The 21,228-nt window shown below is 43.7% G+C and overlaps 1 protein-coding gene across 8 annotated transcripts in view; it reads right to left on the bottom strand.

Annotated features, from left to right (window-relative positions):
• The window catches only part of LOC139749157 (glutaminase kidney isoform, mitochondrial-like), a 488,059-nt gene that overhangs the window by 3,337 nt on the left and 463,494 nt on the right, over window positions 1-21,228 (bottom strand). For all 8 annotated transcript variants that reach the window (XM_071662800.1, XM_071662801.1, XM_071662799.1 and 5 more), the window contains 2 exons: window positions 10,470-10,627; window positions 9,104-9,239 (listed from right to left, as the gene is read on the bottom strand). In XM_071662800.1, the coding sequence (XP_071518901.1) occupies window positions 9,104-9,239; window positions 10,470-10,627 (294 nt within the window). The remainder of the gene's footprint in view (window positions 1-9,103; window positions 9,240-10,469; window positions 10,628-21,228) is intronic.

The raw sequence follows: 21,228 nt of genomic DNA, 5'->3' as shown, positions 1-21,228 counted from the left end.
TGGTGTGGTCAGGCGGTGTGGTCAGGTGGTGTGTACAGGTGGTGTGGTCAGGTGGTGTGGTCAGGTGGTGTGGTCAGGTGGTGTGTTCAGGTGGTGTGGTCAGGCGATGCAGTCAGGCAGTGAAGTCAGGCGGAGTGGTCAGGCTGTGTGGTTCGGGTGTGTGGTTAGGAGGGGTGGTCAGGGTGTGTGTAGTCAGTGTGGTCAGGGTGTGTTGTCAGGCTGTGTGGTCAGGCAGTGTGGTCAGGTGGTGCGGTCAGGGTGTGAGGTCAGGTGATGTGGTCAGGTGGTGTGGTCAGGTGGTGTGGTCTGGCTGTGTGGTCAGGCTGTGTGGTCAGGTGGTGCGGTCAGGGTGTGAGGTCAGGTGATGTGGTCAGGTGGTGTGGTCTGGCTGTGTGGTCAGGCTGTGTGGTCAGGCTGTGTGATCAGGTGGTGTGGTCAGGCGGTGTAGTTATGCGGTGTGGTCAGGCGGTGTTGTTTGGTGGTGTGGTTAGGTGATGTGGTCGGGTAGTGTGGTTAGGCGATGTGGTCAGGATGTGTGGTCAGGCGGTGCTGTCAGGTGATGTGGTCAGGTAGTCTAGTCAGGCGGTGAGGTCAGTACGTGTGGTTGGGTGAAGTGGTCAGTATGTAGTCAGGGTGTGTCGTCAGACAGTGTGGTTATGCGGTGTGGTCAGGTTGTGTGGTCAGGCGGTAAGGTCAGGTGGTGAGGTCAGGTTGTGTGATCAAGCGATATGGTCAGGCAGTGTCGTCAGGCGATATGGTCAGGTGGTGAGGTCAGGTTGTGTGGTCAGGTTGTGTCGTCAGGCGGTGTGGTCAGGTGGTGAGGTCAGGTGGTGTGGTCAGGTGGTGTGGTCAGGTGGTGAGGTCAGGTGGTGTGGTCAGGTGGTGTGGTCAGGTGGTGTGGTCAGGTGGTGTGGCCAGGCTGTGTCGTCAGGCGGTGTGGTCAGGTGGTGAGGTCAGGTGGTGTGGTCAGGTGGTGTGGTCAGGTTGTGTCGTCAGGCGGTATGGTCAGGTGGTGTGGTCAGGTTGTGTCGTCAGGCGGTGTGGTCAGGTGGTGAGGTCAGGTGGTGTGGTCAGATTGTGTCGTCAGGCGGTGTGGTCAGGTGGTGAGGTCAGGTGGTGTGGTCAGGTGGTGAGTCAGGTGGTGTGGTCAGGTGGTGTGGTCAGGTGGTGTGGTCAGGTTGTGTCGTCAGGCGGTGTGGTCAGGTGGTGAGGTCAGGTGGTGTGGTCAGGTTGTGTCGTCAGGCGGTGTGGTCAGGTGGTGAGGTCAGGTGGTGTGGTCAGGTTGTGTCGTCAGGTGGTATGGTCAGGTGGTGAGATCAGGTGGTGTGGTCAGGTGGTGAGTCAGGTGGTGTGGTCAGGTGGTGTGGTCAGGTGGTGTGGTCAGGTTGTGTCGTCAGGTGGTGTGGTCAGGTGGTGAGGTCAGGTGGTGTGGTCAGGTTGTGTCGTCAGGCGGTGTGATCAGGTGGTGAGGTCAGGTGGTGTGGTCAGGTGGTGTGGTCAGGTTGTGTCGTCAGGTGGTGTGGTTAGGTTGTGTCGTCAGGCGGTGTGGTCAGGTGGTGAGGTCAGGTGGTGTGGTCAGGTTGTGTCGTCAGGTGGTATGGTCAGGTGGTGAGGTCAGGTGGTGTGGTCAGGTGGTGTGGTCAGGTGGTGTGGTCAGGTGGTGAGGTCAGGTGGTGTGGTCAGGTTGTGTCGTCAGGTGGTGTGGTCAGGTGGTGAGGTCAGGTGGTGTGTCAGTGGTCAGGTGGTTGTCAGGTAGGGTAGTGGTGGTCAGGTGTGTGGTCAGGTTGTGTGTGGTCAGGTGGTGTGGTCAGGTTGTGTCGTCAGGTGGTATGGTCAGGTGGTGAGGTCAGGTGGTGATGGTCAGGTGGTGTGGTCAGGTTGTGTCAGGTGTCAGGTTGTGTCGTCAGGTGGATGGTCAGGTTGTGAGGTCAGGTGGTGTGGTCATGGTTGGTGTAGGTCAGGTGGTATGGTCAGGTGGTGAGGTCAGGTGGTGTAGTTGTGTCTCAGGTGGTGTGGTCAGGTTGTTCGTCAGGTGGTGTGGTCAGGTGGTGGAGGTCAGGTGTGTTGGTCAGGTTGTGTCGTCAGGTGGTGTGGTCAGGTGTGTGGTCAGGTGGTATGGTCAGGTGGTGAGGTCAGGTGGTGTGGTCAGGTTGTGTCGTCAGGCGGTATGGTCAGGTTGTGTCGTCAGGCGGTGTGGTCAGGCTGTGTCGTCAGGCGGTGTGGTCAAACTGTGTCGTCAGGCGGTGTGGTCAGGTTATGTCGTCAGGCGGTGTGGTCAGGTCATGTCGTCAGGCGGTGTGGTCAGGTCATGCCGTCAGGCGGTGTGGTCAGGTCATGTCGTCAGGCGGTGTGGTCAGGTCATGTCGTCAGGCGGTGTGGTCAGGTTGTGTCGTCAGGCTGTGTGGTTAGGCTATGTGCTCTGGCTGTATGGTCAGACTTTGTCGTCAGGCGATGTGGGCAGGCGGTGTGGGCCGGGGGTGAGGTCAGGTGGTGTGGTCAGGTTGTGTCGCCAGGTGGTATGGTCAAGCTGTGTGGTCAGGTTGTGTGTTCAGGCAGTGTGGTTAGGTGGAGTGGTTAGGCGGTGTGGTCAGGTCATGTGGTCAGGTGGTATGTTCAGGTGGTGTGGTCAGGGGATGTGGTCAGGCGGTGAGGTCAGGAGAAGTGGCCAGGTTGTGTCGTCTGCCACATGTGGCTAGGAGCAGTGGTCAGGGGGTGTGGGGTCAGTGTGGTCAGGCGGTGTTGTCAGGTTGCGTGGTCAGACAGTGTGGTCAGGCGGTGGGGTCAGGGTGTGTGGTCAGATGAAGTGGTCAGGTGGTGTGGTCTGGCTATGTAGTCAGACTGTGTGGATACATGTATGCTCATATATCCATTACTACTCATCTCAACATGACAGAGTCAAATTATCATTTCGATCTATGTTCCTCACGGCATTACGTATTTGCAGTCCTGAGTTTACTGATGATGAGTTTGAGAAGATATATTCTATTGGATCTAAATTAAAGCACCCTAAACCTTTCCTACACGTACACATGCCTTACATCCTCGATAGAAACTTCTCATATATATATATATATATATATATATATATATATATATATATATATATATATATATATATATATATATATATATATATATATATATATATATATATATAAGGTGAGAACAATGGAAGTAAGGGGAGTGGGGGAGGAATGGGATGTATTTAGGGAATCAGTGATGGATTGCGCAAAAGATGCTTGTAGCATGAGAAGAGTGGGAGGTGGGTTGATTAGAAAGGGTAGTGAGTGGTGGGATGAAGAAGTAAGAGTATTAGTGAAAGAGAAGAGAGAGGCATTTGGACGATTTTTGCAGGGAAAAAATGCAATTGAGTGGGAGATGTATAAAAGAAAGAGACAGGAGGTCAAGAGAAAGGTGCAAGAGGTGAAAAAAAGGGCAAATGAGAGTTGGGGTGAGAGAGTATCATTAAATTTTAGGGAGAATAAAAAGATGTTCTGGAAGGAGGTAAATAAAGTGCGTAAGACAAGGGAGCAAATGGGAACTTCAGTGAAGGGCGCAAATGGGGAGGTAATAACAAGTAGTGGTGATGTGAGAAGGAGATGGAATGAGTATTTTGAAGGTTTGTTGAATGTGTTTGATGATAGAGTGGCAGATATAGGGTGTTTTGGTCGAGGTGGTGTGCAAAGTGAGAGGGTTAGGGAAAATGATTTGGTAAATAGAGAAGAGGTAGTGAAAGCTTTGCGGAAGATGAAAGCCGGCAAGGCAGCAGGTTTGGATGGTATTGCAGTGGAATTTATTAAAAAAGGGGGTGACTGTATTGTTGACTGGTTGGTAAGGTTATTTAATGTATGTATGACTCATGGTGAGGTGCCTGAGGATTGGCGGAATGCGTGCATAGTGCCATTGTACAAAGGCAAAGGGGATAAGAGTGAGTGCTCAAATTACAGAGGTATAAGTTTGTTGAGTATTCCTGGTAAATTATATGGGAGGGTATTGATTGAGAGGGTGAAGGCATGTACAGAGCATCAGATTGGGGAAGAGCAGTGTGGTTTCAGAAGTGGTAGAGGATGTGTGGATCAGGTGTTTGCTTTGAAGAATGTATGTGAGAAATACTTAGAAAAGCAAATGGATTTGTATGTAGCATTTATGGATCTGGAGAAGGCATATGATAGAGTTGATAGAGATGCTCTGTGGAAGGTATTAAGAATATATGGTGTGGGAGGAAAGTTGTTAGAAGCAGTGAAAAGTTTTTATCGAGGATGTAAGGCATGTGTACGTGTAGGAAGAGAGGAAAGTAATTGGTTCTCAGTGAATGTAGGTTTGCGGCAGGGGTGTGTGATGTCTCCATGGTTGTTTAATTTGTTTATGGATGGGGTTGTTAGGGAGGTAAATGCAAGAGTTTTGGAAAGAGGGGCAAGTATGAAGTCTGTTGTGGATGAGAGAGCTTGGGAAGTGAGTCAGTTGTTGTTCGCTGATGATACAGCGCTGGTGGCTGATTCATGTAAGAAACTGCAGAAGCTGGTGACTGAGTTTGGTAAAGTGTGTGGAAGAAGAAAGTTAAGAGTAAATGTGAATAAGAGCAAGGTTATTAGGTACAGTAGGGTTGAGGGTCAAGTCAATTGGGAGGTGAGTTTGAATGGAGAAAAACTGGAGGAAGTGAAGTGTTTTAGATAACTGGGAGTGGATCTGGCAGCGGATGGAACCATGGAAGCGGAAGTGGATCATAGGGTGGGGGAGGGGGAGAAAATTCTGGGGGCCTTGAAGAATGTGTGGAAGTCGAGAACATTATCCCGGAAAGCAAAAATGGGTATGTTTGAAGGAATAGTGGTTCCAACAATGTTGTATGGTTGCGAGGCGTGGGCTATGGATAGAGTTGTGCGCAGGAGGATGGATGTGCTGGAAATGAGATGTTTGAGGACAATGTGTGGTGTGAGGTGGTTTGATCGAGTGAGTAACGTAAGGGTAAGAGAGATGTGTGGAAATAAAAAGAGCGTGGTTGAGAGAGCAGAAGAGGGTGTTTTGAAGTGGTTTGGGCACATGGAGAGGATGAGTGAGGAAAGATTGACCAAGAGGATATATGTGTCGGAGGTGGAGGGAGCAAGGAGAAGAGGGAGACCAAATTGGAGGTGGAAAGATGGAGTGAAAAAGATTTTGTGTGATCGGGGCCTGAACATGCAGGAGGGTGAAAGAAGGGCAAGGAATAGAGTGAATTGGAGCGATGTGGTATACCGGGGTTGACGTGCTGTCAGTGGATTGAATCAAGGCATGTGAAGCGTCTGGGGTAAGCTATGGAAAGCTGTGTAGGTATGTATATTTGCGTGTGTGGACGTATGTATATACATGTGTATTGGGGGGGTTGGCCCATTTCTTTCGTCTGTTTCCTTGCGCTACCTCGCAAGCGCGGGATACAGCGACAAAGTATAAAAAAAAAAAAAAAAAAAAATATTCCTGGTAAATTACAAGGGAGGGTATTGACTGAGAGGGTAAAGGCATGTACGGAGCATCAAATTGGGGAAGAGTAGTGTTTTTCAGAAATGGTAGAGGATGTGTGGGTCAGGTTTTTACTTTGAAGAATGTATGTGAGAAATACTTTTATGTGTAGCATTTATGGATCTGGAGAAGGCATATGATACGGTTGATAGAGATGCTTTGTGGAAGGTATTAAGAGTATATGGTGTGGGAGGTAAGTTGCTAGAAGCAGTGAAAAGTTTTTATCAAGGATGTAAGGCATGTGTACAAGTAGGAAGAGAGGAAAGTGATTGGTTCCTACTGAATGTCGGTTTGCAGTATGTACACCAGATGGCGTCCTAGCTACGTCTCTTCGTTGTATATCAACTGACTGTTATATTTCTCTCTTGTGTTTCCCCTAATGATGTGATTATTACACGAAAGTGCACTTGGGAACTTATCGTAGTTTGTTTTCCCTTTGGACTCTTAAGAATATATATATATATATATATATATATATATATATATATATATATATATATATATATATATATATATATATATATATATATATATATATATATATATATATATATACATATTTTTTCCCTGGGGATAGGGGAGAAAGAATACTTCCCACGTATTCACTGCGTGTCGTAGAAGGCGACTAAAAGGGGAGGGAGCGGGGGGCTGGAAATCCTCCCCTCTCAATTTTTTTTAATTTTCCAAAAGAAGGAACAGAGAAGGGGGCCAGGTGAGGATATTCCCTCAATGGCCCAGTCCTCTGTTCTTAACGCTACCTCGCTAACGCGGGAAATGGCGTATAGTTTAAAAAAAAAATATATATATATATATATAAATATATATATATATATATATATATATATATATATATATATATATATATATATATATATATATATATATATATATATTTTTTTTTTTTTTTTTTTTTTTTTTTTTTGCTTTGTCGCTGTCTCCCGCGTTTGCGAGGTAGCGCAAGGAAATAGACGAAAGAAATGGCCCAGCCCACCCCCATACACATGTATATACATACGTCCACACACGCAAATGTACATACCTACACAGCTTTCCATGGTTTACCCCAGACGCCTCACATGCCTTGATTCAATCCACTGACAGCACGTCAACCCCGGTATACCACATCGCTCCAATCCACTCTATTCCTTGCCCTCCTTTCACCCTCCTGCATGTTCAGGCCCCGATCACACAAAATCTTTTTCACTCCATCTTTCCACCTCCAATTTGGTCTCCCTCTTCTTCTCGTTCCCTCCACCTCCGACACATACATTCTCTTGGTCAATCTTTCCTCACTCATTCTCTCCATGTGCCCGAACCATTTCAAAACACCCTCTTCTGCTCTCTCAACCACGCTCTTTTTATTTCCACACATCTCTCTTACCCTTACGTTACTTACTCGATCAAACCACCTCACACCACATATTGTCCTCAAACATCTCATTTCCAGCACATCCATCCTCCTGCGCACAACTCTATCCATAGCCCACGTCTCGCAACCATACAACATTGTTGGAACCACTATTCCTTCAAACATACCCATTTTTGCTTTCCGAGATAGTGTTCTCGACTTCCACACATTCTTCAAGGCTCCCAGAATTTTCGCCCCCTCCCCCACCCTATGATCCACTTCCGCTTCAATGGTTCCATCCGCTGCCAGATCCACTCCCAGATATCTAAAACACTTCACTTCCTCCAGTTTTTCTCCATTCAAACTCACCTCCCAATTGACTTGACCCTCAACCCTACTGTACCTAAAAACCTTGCTCTTATTCACATTTACTCTTAACTTTCTTCTTTCACACACTTTACCAAACTCAGTCACCAGCTTCTGCAGTTTCTCACATGAATCAGCCACCAGCGCTGTATCATCAGCGAACAACAACTGACTCACTTCCCAAGCTCTCTCATCCCCAACAGACTTCATACTTGCCCCTCTTTCCAAAACTCTTGCATACACCTCCCTAACAACCCCATCCATAAACAAATTAAACAACCATGGAGACATCACACACCCCTGCCGCAAACCTACATTCACTGAGAACCAATCACTTTCCTCTCTTCCTACACGTACACATGCCTTACATCCTTGATAAAAACTTTTCACTGCTTCTAACAACTTGCCTCCCACACCATATATTCTTAATACCTTCCACAGAGCATCTCTATCAACTCTATCATATGCCTTCTCCAAATCCATAAATGCTACATACAAATATATATATATATACATATATATATATATATATATATATATATATATATATATATATATATATATATATATATATATATATATATATATATATGTATATATATATATATATATATATATATATATATATATATATATATATATATATATATATATATATATATATATATATATATATATATCTTTTCTTTTCTCTCATACTATTCGCCATTTCCCGCGTTAGCAAGGTAGCGTTAAGAACAGAGGACTGGGCCTCTGAGGGAATATCCTCACCTGGCCTCGTTCTCTGTTCCTTCTTTTGGAAAATTAAGAAAAAAAAAATATATATATATTATCTTTTTTTTTTATATATATGTTTGCCTTATCCCGCGTTAGCGAGGTGGCGTTAAGAACTGAGGAATGAGCGAGCCTCACCTCTCCGTTCCTTCTTTTGGAAAATCGTTAATGGGGTAACCTTGATCAGGACCTCTGCTACACGTGCCGTCTCAGCTCATATAAGAAAGAAGTGATTCATTTGTACAAGACATTGTGACAATGTGCAATAGGTAGAGAGGAGGAGACATGGTAAAGAAGATAACAGCAACACATATGAGAAACATAAGACAACTTTGGATATTGTGGTGAGTGAGACGGAAGAGAAACAGAAAATAGCTGACTGAATATGGGAAGTGTGTACTGTAGCCAGGTTCTCACTCCCTCGTATGGAGGAGTAAACTTTATTCCAGAACTTACACAGAAGTAGGATTTCCTGGCGATGAATTACGAATGGTTAGTGAACTGAAGCCCGTGTACAGGGCAGGAACGCTGGTGATTTTGGGAACGAATGACAAAGCGGCTAGAGTGGATGGTACTGCTGTTGAATGTCTTATGGGAAAACGGAGTTGTTGATTGGCCAGGTAGGATCATCATTGTAAGTATGGATCATGGTGAGGTGTTTGAGGATTTTTGGATTGCGTGTATAGTGCTATCAATATCAATATCAAGTTAGATTTAGTGTTTAGTTTGGTAGTGAGGAGTGACGGAAACAGGGGAGTAAATGGTCATAACTGATTGTCTTAACGAGAAACAGAGAGAGATAGAGAGAGAGAGAGAGAGAGAGAGAGAGAGAGAGAGAGAGAGAGAGAGAGAGAGAGAGAGAGAGAGAGAGAGAGAGAGAGAGAGAGAGAGAGAGAAACAGAGAGAGAGAGAGAGAGAGAGAGAGAGAGAGAGAGAGAGAGAGAGAAACAGAGAGAGAGAGAGAGAGAGAGAGAGAGAGAGAGAGAGAGAGAGAGAGAGAGAGAGAGAGAGAGAGAGAGAGAGAGAGAGAGAGAGAGAGAGAGAGAGAGAGAGAGAGAGAGAGAGAGTGGTAGGAAGGGCTAGGATGACGAGCTTGCTACAGTCAGTGAAGAGGGAGTTAGTTACCTTGGGCAGGGGGTGGACCTGGCAGTTCTGCAGGAGGTACTCGACAATATCCAGGTGACCCTCAGACGTGGCTATGTGCAGCGCTGTCCTGCCGTCGTAGTCCTTGGCCTGCATGTCCGTGCCGGAGAGGGAGTGCCTGGCCAACCAACACGTAGTGGTACGTTGTTAACAACCGTAACATTATGAAGGTCTTACTTAGGTATGTGTGGACTACAACTGGTGAGGACTACAACTGGTGACGACTACAACTGGTGAGGACTACAACTGGTGAGGACTACAACTGGTGAGGACTACAACTGGTGAGGACTACAACTGGTGACGACTACAACTGGTGAGGACTACAACTGGTGAGGACTACAACTGGTGAGGACTACAACTGTTTGCATCTACCTCTCTATAACTGAGGCATGACCCTTGAACATGAAGGTCCGAACTTACACTACGAAGGTCAGACCACTGGGTATGATGATCTGACCTCTCAGGTAGAAGTCATCATACCTAGTGGTCACACCACCCTCCTCCATCATACCCAGTGGTCACACCGTCCTCCTCCATCATACCCAGTGGTCACACCGTCCTCCTCCATCATACCCAGTGGTCACACCGTCCTCCTCCATCATACCCAGGGGTCACACCGTCCTCCTCCATCATACCAGTGGTCACACCGTCCTCCTCCATCATACCCAGTGGTCACACCGTCCTCCTCCATCATACCCAGTGGTCACACCGTCCTCCTCCATCATACCCAGTGGTCACACCGTCCTCCTCCATCATACCCAGTGGTCACACCGTCCTCCTCCATCATACCCAGTGGTCACACCGTCCTCCTCCATCATACCCAGGGGTCACACCGTCCTCCTCCATCATACCCAGTGGTCACACCGTCCTCCTCCATCATACCCAGGGGTCACACCGTCCTTCTCCAACATACCCAGTGGTCTCTCCGTTCCCCTCAAGGTGCTAAATTTACCAATGTTGTCAGTACCTGTTTAACTAATACATACATAATCTTATTACTGTAACGAACGTAATATTGACATGCTTATTCGTTATCATCCCTCCAGGATAACAAACTCTGCACCAGCCAAGATATGATCCAGACACTAGTGTTACCAACATATAATGTTGCAAGATATGATCCAGACACTAGTGTTACCACCATATAATGTTGCAAGATATGATCCAGACACTAGTGTTACCAACATATAATGTTGCAAGATATGATCCAGACACTAGTGTTACCAACATATAATGTTGCAAGATATGATCCAGACACTAGTGTTACCAACATATAATGTTGCAAGATATGAGCCAGACACTAGTGTTACCAACATAAGTTATTATCAAGCAGTGATCGCTTCCTCACCTCCTGAGGGCCGACAGATCGCCAGCAGCGGCCGAGAAGAGAAGGTCAAACAGAATCTGTGCTGTGGACTCGGCCTTGGCTGTGCGCGGGTCGATCTTCGTGGTGAAGTGGCCGCGCAGGTTGTCGAAGTTGTGGAAGTTGAACCTGTTTACCAACTCCTGATGAAGATACAAACACATCACTCATGTGTGAGGCAGAAACTTGTGTATGTCTTTATAGTAACTTTAATGAGGCTGAAACGAAATAGAGCCTAAGAAGAGCATGCTCGTCCTTACATATATTTCATGCATTGACAATTTGACATTACGATATTTGAAACAGTACCAGCGATCATTGTGGTAGTGTGGATCTAGGAATATATCTGTGAACATGATCAGAAAATAAACACCTTCTTCTGTTATAATCACTCCAACAGACATGTTACATACATCATCAGTATTTTCCCTTCAACATGTTTGATACTCATCTTACAAAGCTGTGTCAAGTACACATAAAATGATGTAATAATGATTTGCAAGATTATATCTTAATTTGGAAGATTATATCTTAATTTGGAAGATTACATCTTAATTTGGAAGATTATATCTTAATTTGGAAGATCATATCTTAATTTGGAAGATAATATCTTAATTTGGAAGATCATATCTTAATTTGGAAGATAATATCTTAATTTGGAAGATCATATCTTAATTTGGAAGATCATATCTTAATTTGCAAGATCATATCTTAATTTGGAAGATTATATCTTAATTTGGAAGATTATATCTTAGTTGTAACATCCAGTGATAAACGGTATTGTACTTGGTAATCACACCCACACAATCAACGCTAACATCGAGGTTGACTTGGTCATACCAAAGCATCACTGGTTCTGAGGTGTTGAGGTACAACTTGTAACTGGAAATGTAAACCATTTGACTCCTGGCTCACCACTCTATCAACGGAGGCTCTGTGTCGCCCCCCCCCCCCCCCCCACCCTCCACTACCTCCTTTGCTGCAGGTCACAGGTGACTGACTCCTGTCTATTTGTAAGGATTCCCTTGTGACATAAACATCGCGTGTGTACCGTAGTGGCTGGAACTGCGGAACCTACGTACAGTCATGCCTCCTGCAGCACAAAACACAGACGATAACTGCCAACAAAATATGCACCTCGACAGCGCTTCCTCCCACTAGCAGAAGTTCCACGATACCCGGCATCCACGTAACTCTGCCTCACGTCCTGCACCTACAGCAGCGCTACAAGAATCTACATAGATCACCTCACTTTCTTACCTAATTCTGTACCATTTATATCAGCGTACCCTGGGCTAAATCACCTCTATACCCACCTAACGCACTCTGCTGTTAGTCGTGTTTCCATATCAGTCTTCACTTTTGCAGAAGTTTTGACACATTATCAGTACCCCTGCATAACTGAAGTCAGTCAGTTGCTACACTAGCTTTCAGACAGTGAGGCGCACTCTGTGCATGCAAACGTCCGCCATGTGATCCGTAACTCAACACTCGACTTGGACTCAGTAGTGCCTCATCATTCAGGGCCTCCTTGTGTAGCAGCCCCAAGATTACCCTGGTGCCTGACCCTTCATTGGGGTTCCCATAAGACATCGCTTACACCTGTCTCTTGAAGTAGCTTGAATCCACATCTGTGGCCCAAAGTTTTTACAGCAACCATTCACTAACACAAGCCGCCAGCACTGCCTCTTTCCTCATGCAAAACATTAGTGAGATCCGACATCCATGCAACCTGCCTCAATAAGCATCTGCCTCACCTACAGCTACACCAGCGCCACAACACTCCTACCACACCTACAGCTACACCAGCGCCACAACACTCCTACCACACCTACAGCTACACCAGCGCCACAACACTCCTACCACACCTACAGCTACACCAGCGCCACAACACTCCTACCACACCTACAGCTACACCAGCGCCACAACACTCCTACCACACCTACAGCTACACCAGCGCCACAACACTCCTACCACACCTACAGCTACACCAGCGCCACAACACTCCTACCACACCTACAGCTACACCAGCGCCACAACACTCCTACCACACCTACAGCTACACCAGCGCCACAACACTCCTACCACACCTACAGCTATACCAGCGCCACAGGACTCCTATCACACATACAGCTACACCAACGCCACAGGACTCCTACCACACCTACAGCTACACCAGCGCCACAGGACTCCTACCACAGCTAGCGACATCACCAGTTACTTCAGTTCACCTCACTTTCTTACCTACTTCTGCACCATCTGTATCAGATCGGCCGGAGCTATGTCACATTTGTGCTATGTCACATTTGTACTTGACCAAGAAGTACGACTCTCCAGTCCTCACCGTTACAAATGATCTTACACTCACAGTCGAACACCCTTCTACTGTTAGACAAAGACTTCACCTTGAAAACCTTTAACCTCTACGATGGAGTTCTCCTAGGAGCACTTCTTTATCCTACCTTCATAAATCTCTTCCTACGTGACCTTTCATCACCTCCAGCAGGGGACGTATGAACGTCTGTCATATGTAGATGATTTCACAATCGCATCATAGCACTCTGGCACAACCTAGGCATCAACAAACATCATCCACAGCAGAATATCTGCATCAACATAGTTTACGTCACCCTTTTAACCTCTGACAGATACGAATCCAATCTACGCTCTCTGTCACCCTGGAAGGCCAACAAATTTCCAGCCATACTGGGAATACACACACACACACACACACACACACACACACACACACACACACACACACACACACACACACACACACACACACACACACACACATGACATTCACTCCCAAAACCACAAAAATGAACACAAAGGCCATGAATAAATTAGATGGCCTCAACATGCCTACTGGTACCAGAGTTGGACAGGAACAGGAGATACTGAGGAACAGGAACAGGAGATACTGAGGAACAGGAACAGGAGATACTGAGGAACAGGAACAGGAGATACTGAGGAACAGGAACAGGAGATACTGAGGAACAGGAACAGGAGATACTGAGGAACAGGAACAGGAGATACTGAGGAACAGGAACAGGAGATACTGAGGAACAGGAACAGGAGATACTGAGGAACAGGAACAGGAGATACTGAGGAACAGGAACAGGAGATACTGAGGAACAGGAACAGGAGATACTGAGGAACAGGAACAGGAGATACTGTGGAATACAAACAACAAGAGACCATTGTGTCCTGTCGTGGCTGTTTGTGACTGTGGATGATATGAAAATTATAGATCAGTGTGGCAGGAGTAGAGACATGCATATCTAAAACAAGAAAATACTTTTAAGATTTTCATGTAGCTAAGGAGGCGCAAATAACGACAGTCTTGGATTTGAAATGAAGTATCTGCCAAACCTATTATCAAGCTTATCTACCAAACCTATTATCAAGCTTATCTACCAAACCTATTATCAAGCTTATCTACCAAACCTATTATCAAGCTTATCTACCAAACCTGTTATCAAGCTTATCTACCAAACCTGTTATCAAGCTTATCTACCAAACCTGTTATCAAGCTTATCTACCAAACATATTATCAAGCTTATCTACCAAACTATTATCAAGCTTATCTACCAAACCTATTATCAAGCTTATCTACCAAACCTGTTATCAAGCTTATCTACCAAACCTATTATCAAGCTTATCTACCAAACTATTATCAAACTTATCTACCAAACCTATTATCAAGCTTATCTACCAAACCTGTTATCAAGCTTATCTACCAAACTATTATCAAGCTTATCTACCAAACCTATTATCAAGCTTATCTACCAAACCTATTACCAAGCTTATCTACCAAACCTGTTATCAAGCTTATCTACCAAACCTATTATCAAGCTTATCTACCAAACCTATTATCAAGCTTATCTACCAAACCTATTATCAAGCTTATCTACCAAACCTATTATCAAGCTTATCTACCAAACCTATTATCAAGCTTATGTACCAAACTATTATCAAGCTTATCTACCAAACCTATTATCAAGCTTATCTACCAAACCTGTTATCAAGCTTATCTACCAAACCTGTTATCAAGCTTATCTACCAAACCTATTATCAAGCTTATCTACCAAACCTATTATCAAGCTTATCTACCAAACCTATTATCAAGCTTATCTACCAAACCTATTATCAAGCTTACCTACCAAACCTGTTATCAAGCTTATCTAACAAACCTATTATCAAGCTTATCTACCAAACCTGTTATCAAGCTTATCTACCAAACCTATTATCAAGCTTATCTACCAAACTATTATCAAGCTTATCTACCAAACCTATTATCAAGCTTATCTACCAAACCTATTATCAAGCTTATCTACCAAACCTATTATCAAGCTTATCTACCAAACTATTATCAAGCTTATCTACCAAACCTATTATCAAGCTTATCTACCAAACTATTATCAAGCTTATCTACCAAACCTATTATCAAGCTTATCTGCCAAACCTATTATCAAGCTTATCTACCAAACCTATTATCAAGCTTATCTACCAAACCTATTATCAAGCTTATCTACCAAACCTATTATCAAGCTTATCTACCAAACCTATTATCAAGCTTATCTACCAAACCTATTATCAAGCTTATCTACCAAACCTATTATCAAGCTTATCTACCAAACCTATTATCAAGCTTATCTACCAAACCTATTATCAAGCTTATCTACCAAACCTGTTATCAAACTTATTACCAAACCTATTATCAAGCTTATCTGCCAAACCTATTATCAAGCTTATCTACCAAACCTATTATCAAGCTTATCTACCAAACCTGTTATCAAGCTTATCTACCAAACCTATTATCAAGCTTATCTACCAAACCTATTATCAAGCTTATCTACCAAACCTGTTATCAAACTTATTACCAAACCTATTATCAAGCTTATCTGCCAAACCTATTATCAAGCTTATCTACCAAACCTATTATCAAGCTTATCTACCAAACCTGTTATCAAGCTTATCTACCAAACCTATTATCAAGCTTATCTACCAAACCTATTATCAAGCTTATTTACCAAACCTGTTATCAAGCTTATCTACCAAACCTATTATCAAGCTTATCTACCAAACCTATTATCAAGCTTATCTACCAAACCTATTATCAAGCTTATCTACCAAACCTATTATCAAGCTTATCTACCAAACCTATTATCAAGCTTATCTACCAAACCTGTTATCAAGCTTATCTACCAAACCTGTTATCAAGCTTATCATTGAACGATTATAATTTGTAAATCATTCCTTATATCAACAAATCTGTCGAAGAAAAAGTACTTTGCCTCATTCAAGGTAAACATTTGTCCACGAGTTTGTAACCATCACTACGAGGGAAATCAGACGAAGCTACCCCAAGACTTGCTCATGGATCGAGATTATTGAAGCCTTTGGTAATTGTGAGTATCTGTATCTGATCACATCTTAACCTTCTCTTTTTTAAGCTAAATATATTTATGCCGTTTCGTCGGCTCTCAGAGAATTTACTTTTCAGTCTGGGAATCATCTTGGTAGCTCGCCTCTGCACTCTTTCCACCCTATATATGTCTCTTTCAAGCAGGTCGACGAAAACTAAATGCAATATTCAAGATGGAGATGCACTTGTGACTTGTAAAGAATTGGAATATTTTCCTTGGACTTAATATTTGGTCGCCTTGCCTATAAATCCGAGAATTTTGTTCGCCTTTTTAAGTTCTGTGGACTGTTTACTTGGATTCAGATCACATGAGATCATCCTGTTTTAGTTCAAGATAATTCGCACTGTAGTTTACCTTTTCATTTATATCACTGACGTAAAACTTTGCATTTATCGATGTCAAAATTTATTTGCCACATGTGAACCCAGGTCAGTCGTTTGTCATTTTCAAGCTTCAGGCGTTCAGTTTCTGTCGTAGATTTTTTTGGCAATTAAGTTACGTCTGCAAATTTCGATATCTTACATAGCAGTCCACTATCAGTATCATTATCAATATCATTATCATTACCAGTATCATTATCAGTATCATTATCATATATGAGAACCTGTCCCAAGACTGATCCTTGTGGTACACCACTTGTTACGTTTTACCATTATGAGGCTCGACCATTAATCACATCTGTTTGTGTACGGCCAGATAACCAGTTTCCTAACAACCGAAGTACAACGCCATCTGCAACACGTGACTTAACTTTAGTTAGTAACCTTTAGTGTGGAACTTTATCGAATGCTTCTTGAAAATCTAGATAGATAACATGACCTGCTTTACCTTCATCCAACATATTAATCATATTACAAAAATCATGCGGGTTTGTTAGGCATGAATGATTTCGTCGAAAACAAAGTTGGAAATCGTTTAAATAGTGGTCCTTTAAATGATTTACAATCGTATCTAATAACCTCGCTCTTATTCACATTTACTCTCAGCTTTCTTCTTTCACACACTTTGCCAATATCAGTCACCAGCTTCTGCAGTTTCTTAACCGAATCAGCCACCAGCGCTGTATCATCAGCGACCAACAACTGACTCTCTCCATCCACTTTCAGTTTTACCCATATCAATCTTGAGTTTACTTTTTTACACCATCACATACTCCAACCACTCCTGTTTCAAGAGTAGCGCTACCTCTTCCTTTGCTCTTGTCCTCTCACCAACTCCTGACTTTACTCCCAAGACATTTCCAAACCACTCTTCCCCTTTACCCTTGAGCTTCGTTTCACTCAGAGCCAGAACATGCAGGTTCCTTTCCTCAAACATACTACCTATCTCTCCTTTTTTCTCATCTTGGTTACATCCACACACATTTAGAGACCCCAGTCTGAGCCTTCGAGGAGGATGAGCACTCCCCGAGTGACTCTTTCTTCTATTTCCCCTTTGAGAAAGTTAGAATACAAGGAGGGGAGGGTTTCCAGCCCCCGGCTCCCCTCCCCTTAATCGCCTTCTACGACACGTGAGGAATGCGTGGGAAGTATTCTTTCTCCCCTATCTCCAGGGAAAGATTGACAAAGAGGATATATGTGTCAGACTTAGAAGGATAGAGTGAAAAAGATTTTGAAGGATCGAGGCCCGAACATGCAGGAGGGTTAGAGGTGTGCAATGCATAGAGTGCACTGGAAAGATGTGTTATAGTAAGGTTGACGTGCTATCAAAGGACAGAACCGGGGCATGTGAAATACCTGGAAAGGTCTATGGGGCGTGGATGGGAATATATATATATATATATATATATATATATATATATATATATATATATATATATATATATATATATATATATATATATATATATATATATATATATATATATATATATATATATATATATATATATTTTTCTTTTTTTTTTTTTTTTTTTTTTTTGCTTTGTCGCTGTCTCCCGCGTTTGCGAGGCAGCGCAAGGAAACAGACGAAAGAAATGGTCCAACCCACCCCCATACACATGTATATACATACGTCCACACACGCAAATATACATACCTACACAGCTTTCCATGGTTTACCCCAGACGCTTCACATGCCCTGATTCAATCCACTGACAGCACGTCAACCCCGGTATACCACATCGATCCAATTCACTCTATTCCTTGCCCTCCTTTCACCCTCCTGCATGTTCAGGCCCCGATCACCCAAAATCTTTTTCACTCCATCTTTCCACCTCCAATTTGGTCTCCCTCTTCTCCTCGTTCCCTCCACCTCCGACACATATATCCTCTTGGTCAATCTTTCCTCACTCATTCTCTCCATGTGCCCAAACCATTTCAAAACACCCTCTTCTGCTCTCTCAACCACGCTCTTTTTATTTCCACACATCTCTCTTACCCTTACGTTACTTACTCGATCAAACCACCTCACACCACACATTGTCCTCAAACATCTCATTTCCAGCACATCCATCCTCCTGCGCACAACTCTATCCATAGCCCACGCCTCGCAACCATACAACATTGTTGGAACCACTATTCCTTCAAACATACCCATTTTTGCTTTCCGAGATAATGTTCTCGACTTCCACACATTCTTCAAGGCTCCCAGGATTTTCGCTCCCTCCCCCACCCTATGATTCACTTCCGCTTCCATGGTTCCATCCGCTGCCAGATCCACTACCAGATATCTAAAACACTTTACTTCCTCCAGTTTTTCTCCATTCAAACTTACCTCCCAATTGACTTGACCCTCAACCCTTCTGTATCTAATTACCTTGCTCTTATTCACATTTACTCTTAACTTTCTTCTTTCACACACTTTACCAAACTCAGTCACCAGCTTCTGCAGTTTCTCACATGAATCAGCCACCAGCGCTGTATCATCAGCGAACAACTGACTAACTTCCTATGCTCTCTCATCCCCAACAGACTTCATACTTGCCCCCTTTCCAAAACTCTTGCATTCACCTCCCTAACAACCCCATCCATAAACAAATTAAACAACCATGGAGACATCACACACCCCTGCCGCAAACCTACATTACTGAGAACCAATCACTTTCCTCTCTTCCTACACGTACACATGCCTTACATCCTCGATAAAAACTTTTCACTGCTTCTAACAACTTGCCTCCCACACCATATATTCTTAATACCTTCCACAGAGCATCTCTATCAACTCTATCATATGCCTTCTCCAGATCCATAAATGCTACATACAAATCCATTTGCTTTTCTAAGTATTTCTCACATACATTCTTCAAAGCAAACACCTGATCCACACATCCTCTACCACTTCTGAAACCACACTGCTCTTCCCCAATCTGATGCTCTGTACATGCCTTCACCCTCTCAATCAATACCCTCCCATATAATTTACCAGGAATACTCAACAAACTTATACCTCTGTAATTTGAGCACTCACTCTTATCCCCTTTGCCTTTGTACAAAGGCACTATGCACGCATTCCGCCAATCTTCAGGCACCTCACTATGAGTCATACATACATTAAATAACCTTACCAACCAGTCAATAATACAGTCACCACCTTTTTTAATAAATTCCACTGCAATACCATCCAAACCTGCTGCCTTGCCGTCTTTCATCTTCCGCAAAGCTTTTACTACCTCTTCTCTGTTTACCAAATCATTTTCCCTAACCCTCTCACTTTGCACACCACCTCGACCAAAACACCCTATATCTGCCACTCTATCATCAAACACATTCAACAAACCTTCAAAATACTCACTCCATCTCCTTCTCACATCACCACTACTTGTTATCACCTCCCCATTTGCGGCCTTCACTGAAGTTCCCATTTGCTCCCTTGTCTTACGCACTTTATTTACCTCCTTCCAGAACATCTTTTTATTCTCCCTAAAATTTAATGATACTCTCTCACCCCAACTCTCATTTGCCCTCTTTTTCACCTCTTGTACCTTTCTCTTGACCTCCTGTCTCTTTCTTTTATACATCTCCCACTCAATTGCATTTTTTCCCTGCAAAAATCGTCCAAATGCCTCTCTCTTCTCTTTCACTAATAATCTTACTTCTTCATCCCACCACACACTACCCTTTCTAAGCAAACCACCTCCCACTCTTCTCATGTCACAAGCATCTTTTGCGCAATCCATCACTGATTCCCTAAATACATCCCATTCCTCCCCCACTCCCCTTACTTCCATTGTTCTCACTTTTTTCCATTCTGTATCCCTGGGGATAGGGGATTAAGAATACTTCCCACGTATTCTCTGCGTGTCGTAGAAGGCGACTAAAAGGGGAGGGAGCGGGGGGTTGGAAATCCTCCCCTCTCGTTTTTTTTTTTTAATTTTCCAAAAGAAGGAACAGAGGGGGCCAGGTGAGGATATTCCAAAAAAGGCCCAGTCCTCTGTTCTTAACGCTACCTCGCTAACGCGGGAAATGGCGAATAGTTTAAAAGAAAAAAGAAAGAATATATATATATATATATATATATATATATGTATATATATCATCCCTGGGGATAGGGGAGAACGAACACTTCCCACGTATTCCCTGCACGTCGTAGAAGGCGACTTAAAAGGGGAGAGAGCGGGTGGCTGGAAATCCTCCCCTCTCTTTTTTTTTTCTTTTAATTTTCCAAAAGAAGGAACAGAGAAGGGGGCCAGGTGAGGATATTCCCTCCAAGGCCCAGTCCTCTGTTCTTAACGCTACCTCGCTAATGCGGGAAATGGCGAATAGTATGAAAGAAAGAAAAGATATTATATGGGAGGGTATTGATTGAGAGGGTGAAGGCATGTACAGAGCATCAGATTGGGGAAGAGCAGTGTGGTTTCAGAAGTGGTAGAGGATGTGTGGATCAGGTGTTTGCTTTGAAGAATGTATGTGAGAAATACTTAGAAAAGCAAATGGATTTGTATGTAGCATTTATGGATCTGGAGAAGGCATATGATAGAGTTGATAGAGATGCTCTGTGGAAGGTATTAAGAATATATGGTGTGGGAGGCAAGTTGTTAGAAGCAGTGAAAAGTTTTTATCGAGGATGTAAGGCATGTGTACGTGTAGGAAGAGAGGAAAGTGATTGGTTCTCAGTGAATGTAGGTTTGCGGCAGGGGTGTGTGATGTCTCCATGGTTGTTTAATTTGTTTATGGATGGGGTTGTTAGGGAGGTAAATGCAAGAGTCTTGGAAAGAGGGGCAAGTATGAAGTCTGTTGGGGATGAGAGAGCTTGGGAAGTGAGTCAGTTGTTGTTCGCTGATGATACAGCGCTGGTGGCGGATTCATGTGAGAAACTGCAGAAGCTGGTGACTGAGTTTGGTAAAGTGTGTGGAAGAAGAAAGTTAAGAG

The sequence above is a fragment of the Panulirus ornatus genome, chromosome 6, assembly GCF_036320965.1.
Source record: "Panulirus ornatus isolate Po-2019 chromosome 6, ASM3632096v1, whole genome shotgun sequence".
In the NCBI taxonomy this organism is placed as follows: domain Eukaryota; kingdom Metazoa; phylum Arthropoda; class Malacostraca; order Decapoda; family Palinuridae; genus Panulirus; species Panulirus ornatus.
Note: the sequence above shows the minus strand (reverse complement) of the source record. Positions and strands in the feature narration are given on the sequence as shown.